This window comes from Nicotiana tomentosiformis, chromosome 10 (genome assembly GCF_000390325.3).
Source record: "Nicotiana tomentosiformis chromosome 10, ASM39032v3, whole genome shotgun sequence".
In the NCBI taxonomy this organism is placed as follows: Eukaryota; Viridiplantae; Streptophyta; class Magnoliopsida; order Solanales; family Solanaceae; genus Nicotiana; species Nicotiana tomentosiformis.
Window position 1 is genome coordinate 18,941,684 of NC_090821.1, and position 7,208 is coordinate 18,948,891.

At 38.3% G+C, this 7,208-nt stretch overlaps 1 protein-coding gene across 1 annotated transcript; it reads left to right on the forward strand.

Moving 5' to 3' along the window:
• Positions 1-976: 976 nt before the first annotated feature.
• LOC138899838 (uncharacterized) lies at positions 977-1,612 on the forward strand. Its single transcript, XM_070186535.1, has 2 exons — positions 977-1,297; positions 1,385-1,612. The coding sequence occupies exons 1-2, from the start codon at positions 977-979 to the stop codon at positions 1,610-1,612; spliced, it is 549 nt and encodes a 182-aa protein (XP_070042636.1).
• The last annotated feature ends 5,596 nt before the right edge of the window (positions 1,613-7,208 follow it).

The following is a 7,208-nucleotide window of genomic DNA, read 5'->3' on the forward strand; positions in this document are numbered from 1 at the left end:
TTAATGTCTCCGCTTCAGTGTTGGTTGTTTCATTAATCTCCTGCCCATGTGCATGTATAACATCCCCATGATTGTCACTTAAGCAAAAACCTATTACACTCCTGCCCGAGCTTCATTTATACTTAGTTTTTCTTTTCAGTAATCAAAATGATACAAATTTGCATCCCTCAATTATGACATGTAACGAAACTCTCGAGCAAAGCAATCCAAATTACGAGGAATAGACGAAATCATGATGCCAGATAACCTCTCACAAGAGATCGAATAGTTGGAAAGCCAAAAAAAAAAACCTAACCTTGAGGAGACAGAAGTAGTCAACCTGGGAAGCTAAGAAGACGTGAAAGAAACTCGAATCAGCATCCATCTGGAAGCATAGCAAAAAGAAGAATTGGTCGAGCTCATCCGACAGTTCGCCGACATATTCGCATGGTCATATGACGACAATACTAGTTTAAGCACCGACATCATTTTGCATCGATTGCCTACCGATCCTGCCAGACCGCCAGTCAAACAAAAACCCAGAAAGTTCAAGACAGATTTGAGTTTGAGGATAAAATAAGAAGTAACTAAGAAAATAGATGCGAACGTAATGAGGGTCACCAATTATCCCACATGGTTGGAAAATATCATACCAGTACCAAAAAAGGATGGGAAGATTAAGTATCCGGATCTTAAAAAGGCTAGTCCAAAGGAAGATTTCCCTTTACCAAATATTCATATCCTCATCGACAACTACACGAAGCATGAGCTGCAGTCATTCATGGATTTTTCCACTGGGTACCATAAGATCCTGATGCATGAAGAAGACACAGAGAAGACAACGTTCACTATGCCTTCAAGAATTGCCACCTCCTAAAAGCAAGAAGGATGCGATGAGTTTCTTTGGTAGGCTAAATTACATCAGTTGATTCATAGCCTAATCCACAGTAATGTTTGAGCCTATCTTCAAGCTGCTAAAAAAGGATGCTGCTACAAAATGGATAGAAGAGTGTCAGAAAGACTTCAACAAGATCGAGAGTACTTGTCAAATCCACCTGTATTGGTTCCTCTTGAACTCGGGAAGCTATTGTTTTTATACTTGTCAGTTTTGGATAATGCATTTGGATGCGTGTTTGGACAACACGATGAGACCCGAAGAAAGAAGCAATTTATCTATTACTTAAGAAAGAAGTGCACACCATGTGAGGCCAAATACACTTTGATAGAGAGCACTTGTTGCGCCTTAACTTGGATCCCCCAGAAGACATTACATGTCAGCATACACCACACATTTAATATCCCGGCTGGATCCACTCAAGTATATCTTTCAAAAGCCGATGCCTACCAGAAACTAGCCAAATGGCATCTTTTTCCCAGCAAATTTGACATTGCGTACATAACATAGAAGGCCATCAAAGGACAAGCCTTAGCTTACCACCTTGCAGAGTATCCGGTGGACACAGATTATGAACCGCTCACTACATACTTCCCAGATGAAGAAGTGTTGTTCGCCGGAGAAGATATTACAGAGTCATACCTAGTGTGGAGAATGTTCTTCGACGGAGCAACAAATTTCAAAGGATTAGGAATTGGCCGAGTACGAAGCATTTTTACCCAGCATCAGCAAAGATAATGTTCCCTTGCACCAATAATATGGCCGAGTACGAAGCATGCATCCTAGGGATTAGGATGGCGGTTGACATAAACATCAAGGAGCTTTTGGTCTTAGGAGATTATGATCTGTTGATATATCAAGTTCAAGGAGAATGGACTACCAAGAACGTCAAGATCCTTCCATACATGCACTGTGTAAAGGAGCTATAAAAAATGTTCACAAAGATCGAGTTCAAGCACGTTCCCAGGATCCAGAATGTGTTTGTCGACACTCTCGCAACCTTGTCATCAATGATCCAACATTCAGATAAGAATTACATCGACCCTATAGAGATAGAGATCAAGGATTATTATGCATACTATTTTCATATAGGTGAAGAGCCAGATGGTCAGCCATGGTTTCACGACATCAAAAGGATCCTTGAAACAAAAAAGTATCCATAGAATGCCACCAAGGTTCAGACGCGAGCTCTTAGAAGGCTGGCAAATCACTTTTTCCTTAATGGGGAAGTCCTGTATAGGAGGAACCAAGACTTGGGTTTGTTAAGATATGTAGAGGTTGTTGAAGCAAACAGATTGCTAGAAGAAATACATGCAAGGACATGCAAACCCCACATGAACGGCTTAACTTAGCAAAGAATATTTTAAGAGGTGATACTTTTAGATGACCATGGAAAGTGATAGTATCCACTATGTGCACAAGTGTCACCAGTGCCAGATCTACGGGGATTTCATCCTGGTTCCACAAAATGAGCTGAATGTGATGGGTTCCCTTTGGCCGTTTGCTGCTTGGGGCATGGACGTAATCGAACCTATAGAGTCTGCTGCATTAAGTGGACACCGATTTATCTTGGTAGCAATTGATTACTTCACTAAATTGGTAGAAGCTTCTACATAAAAGGCCGTCACTAAGAAAGTAGTAGTCTGCCGGTTTGGGTTACCCGAGTCAATCATTAGTGACAACGCGACCAATCTCAATAGTGATCTCATGAGGAAAATTTGTGAGAAGTTCAGAATTGTCCACGTAACTCTACAACCTATAGGCTACAAATGAATGGAGCAATTAAAGCAGCCAACAAACACATCAAAAGGATTCTGTGAAAGATAGTGGACAATCATAGGCAATGGCACGAGAAATCTTCCTTCGCTTTACTAGGTGATCAGACCATCATGAGGACATCCACTAGGGCAATGCCATACATGTTGGTATATGAAACTGAAGTTGTGATACCCGCAGAGGTCGAGATACCATATTTAAGGGTCATTCAAGTAGCTAAGTTAGACGATGCAGAATGGATATGGGTCAGGCAGGAGCAACTCATGCTCACTGACTAGAAGAGAATGGATGCAGTATGCCACGGTCAGCTGTATCAAAATAGGATAGACAATGCATTCAACAAAAAGGTGAAACCTCGCCAATTTATACCGGAGAAGTTGGTTTTAAAGAAAATATTCCCTAATCAAGAAGAAGCCAAAGGAATAGTCCATTCAAGCTCAGTAAATTTCTAAAGGAATAGTCCAAAGGAACACCTCCTTGTAGGTGCTAATGAGGTGTTCATTGTAAACTTCAGGCCCAGTAAATTGCTTTACTATACGTGATTTTATACTAATTATGCACTCTTGATTACTACCGATTGTTATAATTCATCTTGGGATCATACTAGTGTTACTTATGTATAATTATATAAATTGGGCAGCATATCTAATGATTTTCTTGTTTTCTTCAACATGTATTAAAATTGGGCTTGCCGATTTCTCAAAGAACTCAGGCCCAAGCTCTGTACTTGCACCTTTCGGGAGTCTGAAGCTGCTGATATCCATCCTCGCTACCTGCTGGGCCTACTTTCCTTCAGGCCCAAACCTAGAGTCCACTCCTTTCCTCTATTGCTTTATTGAGTTTATTGTTCTTTTTCACATGTATATAGTACTTACAATATTTGATTGAATTCTTTGCTTTATATATTTGAATTATGTTAACAATTTAGGTAAGCTCTAAAAACATAGTATAAAAGGAGCATTAAGACATATTAGTAGAGAATTCTAGTTCGATAATCGCTTATATTATTTATCTCTCAACCTTTACTAACGATTTTCATGAAGTTTGAAACTAAAAAAACCTTTGCGAAGGACGAAAATCCTCTCTTTTAAAAACCAGAAGAACTGGAATAAAAAATTGATCTTCTAAAGTTGAGCTTTTCTACAAATAAATAAACAAACGCTGCTATAAAGCCAAAGGTTCCAAACGACTTCTTCAAATAAAAATGCGAGATTTGAGAATCAATCCTCAAGATGGACCTAAGACCTATTTCTTTAAAAAAAAATCTTTATTTTACTAGTGTTATATAAATAGCCACATCATTTTTAAAAGAAAACGTATTTTAAAGCTTAGCCACATCTTACAAGGTTTTGGAAATACAAACATTATATACTTCTAAAAACACTTTCAATCATGTAGATGTAAAACATTTCTTAAAAGCTTTTATAAATCTATACCCTCCTTTCAAAATTACATATATTAATTTTTATGTAATAGGCTTTAAACTGGATATACAATAAGCTATACTTTTAGACATTAATTAAGCAGAATATAGACATGAAATTCCTTAAACCTGGTCTAAGTCCTATGGAGCTACCTCAAGTAGTTTTTAAGGAGTGTCTAATACCTTCCCCTTAGAAGAATAAGAACCCTTACCCAAAATCTCACCGATTACCAGGATAATAGATAAATGTTCTTAGTAACTAAATAGGTACTCTAGTATACCTTTAAATATTAGGTGGAGACTCTCTTTTATTATCAACAGGTAAATCACTAGTTGGATTTTGTTTTGACTCGTGCAAATAGGGTGCAACATAAGATGCCACTTATTCTTGGTAGTTTAGGATTTGTACTTCTGTTTATGTATATTCATACAGATGTTGTATTTATTCTCTGAACCAGTTTTGTAAATCTAAATTTTAGTGGCACATGACTTGTACTACTAATACCTAGGGTATTTGTTTGGATATGCATCTTCTTATATATTGTTATTGATGATCTTTAATTTGAGTTGTATTATTCATTGTTTGACATGCCTAGAATGTCATGGTTAGGTGCTATCACGATTAGGTAAAATTTTGGGTTGTGAAAAGTTTGTATCATAGCTTTAGATTCATAGGTTCTACGAGTTATGAGTAGGTGTCTATTAGAGTCTTGCAGATCGGTATGATGATGTCCATACCTATTTTCTAGAGGCTACAAGGAATATAGGAAACTTCCCTTCTTTCTTTCTTTCTTTCTTTATCATGCGACTTTGTCTTAGCTTGAAGCCTAATCTCCAATTTCTTTCTCTTTGATTCGTGTGTAATGTTGAGTAATTGGTATTTGATGTGCACCAAGGAATTGTGATATTGCAGAGAGGGTGAGTAGGGCTATGGATACTTGATCATCCTCTTGATGTGTTGTATAGTTTTGAGATGTGGATGTGTTGGTAGATCTTTCAGTTGCTCATCTGAGAAATGAAGTGGATTTATTAAATCTTTTTGATGAGTGTAGACTCGGGATGATAATTGATTGCTTTGTAGTTGTGACCACGGTAGGGTCATAGGAAGATGTCAATTCGAGGTTAGTAGGCGGGTTATCTCCTGCGACAAAGATTTAAGGTTGTGTGATTCATACAAGGCTTCTATTTAGTGGAATGCATATAATACCATGTCGGAGCACTTGAGGAAGTTAGCTTGACTGTTGTGAGGATAATTATGTACTCGGCAGATGATCCGAGTGTGTTTTGATTAGTGCTATGCGAGCTTATGAGGAGATTCAATTGGATAGCAGCACGAGGTCATGGCAAGTTAAGAAAGAAAGGTATTGTGGGTTATCAGATGAGGTGTTTGTGGCTCTAAGCTAAGTGGGGGAGTTTACCATTGATGATCGGGTCATTTGGGCATGTGTTGCTGTAGTTCCTAGATTTAGATGCATTGTGGATTTGATATGGTTTGGGAAGGTTGTCATCAAGGATTATTTGGGCAAGGAATTTACTAGATGCATGATGTATTGCATCTTATGAGTATATGGAGGTTGTGGAGTGGCTCAAGTGTGTGCATGAGGAAAGAATTTCTTTGTTGCTTCTTTCAGAGTGTTCATGTGCTGGCGATGCACTAGTTGTTCGGTATGTTTTGCTATGCATTCGAGACTAGGTCAGAGTGGTGACTCTAGAGAGTGGTTCTAGTGGGTTCAAGATTAATATGTGATATTTAATGATTTTCAGATTTGTGTGTGGCTAAGATTTTAGATTTGCATTGGATGATGCCGAGACTTACAATACTTCTATATCATTATTGGTTCTACATTACAGTATTAGAGAGATGGAAGAAACAACTTAAGATTCATTAAAAGGTCTCTTCAAAGCGAGCGATTTGAGTTACTTTTAGGTTTGGTAGTCTGCATGACTTGGTTGATTTAGATAGATCCATTTCTAATGGATGCGCTATGTGCTAGTCGGTTTCAAAGAGTTCATGATGGTTTTGACCACGGCTTGAGGTTGATTCTTCTACGAGTATTGAAGCTTTGTTGCATGTTATGATGTTCTCCTGGATTGAGTTTAGTGGAAGGTTCTTTCTTGATGGGTGTATATCCTACTCGTGATTTTGAGTTGATGATCGGGTTCTCGTAATTTCATATCATGGCATAATTAATGCAGTGAGTCGCGAGGCATTTGGAATTAAATGGACAAGGTTGTGATTCAGTTCTGGAAGGAAGTTCACGAGTTCTAGGCAGTGTGAGGGATTTCAGATATTTAAGAAAATGCTGGCAATATCTTGCATCGCTTGATAAAGGCGTGCATTGGGAAGACGCATTGTGTACTAATTTGCCGATACTTGACTAGTACTATAGAAATCGTGTGGTTAGTAACCATTGATTTTCAGATTTGCTACTTGACGCAAAATATTTATGGGAGTATTTCTCTTGAGGTGATTGTGTATGAGTGACGTATAAGTCATTTAAGAGATCAAATATGGAGATTCTCGTAATCTTGAGGTTTAGGGACGGATATTCTCAGAGGCAGACTATTCCTTGGTTGTAGATTGTGAAGGTGTGTTAGAGGTTAGATAGCTGGTTGTACGTGTTATAGGTAGGTCACTATGGATCTCTGAAAGGCAATTTACCTATTTCAGACTTGTTTGAAATAGTTTGGGGGCTTATTAGTCGGCCTAATACCGGTGTGTATTCTATACCAGATTGGATTTGCTTACTCTTATGCAGATTTTACCGTGGGTGTATCATCGGCATAATAGATGTTATTCATGCCTTGATTTGTGCTATGTGTTCCTCTCTTATGCTATGATGGGCTGTGAGATTTCTTGATTATTAACATGTTTGTTGTGGTTCTGCTTAGGCCTTATGGCTATGTTGAGTGAGATGGCTCTTGAGATGTTGGATTTCTTATTACACCTTAGTCGTGCTTTGCCGATATGTGGTATATCGTGCTATGTATCTTCCATGGTTATGGTCATGCACTTCACATGCTTGTTGTTGTTACATTTGTGCTAGGTGAGCATGAGGAATATAGCTCAATGGGTATTCTCGTGTGGATTGATATATTTGGATCGGGTTGCGCGCCGAAATGGCATGATATTCG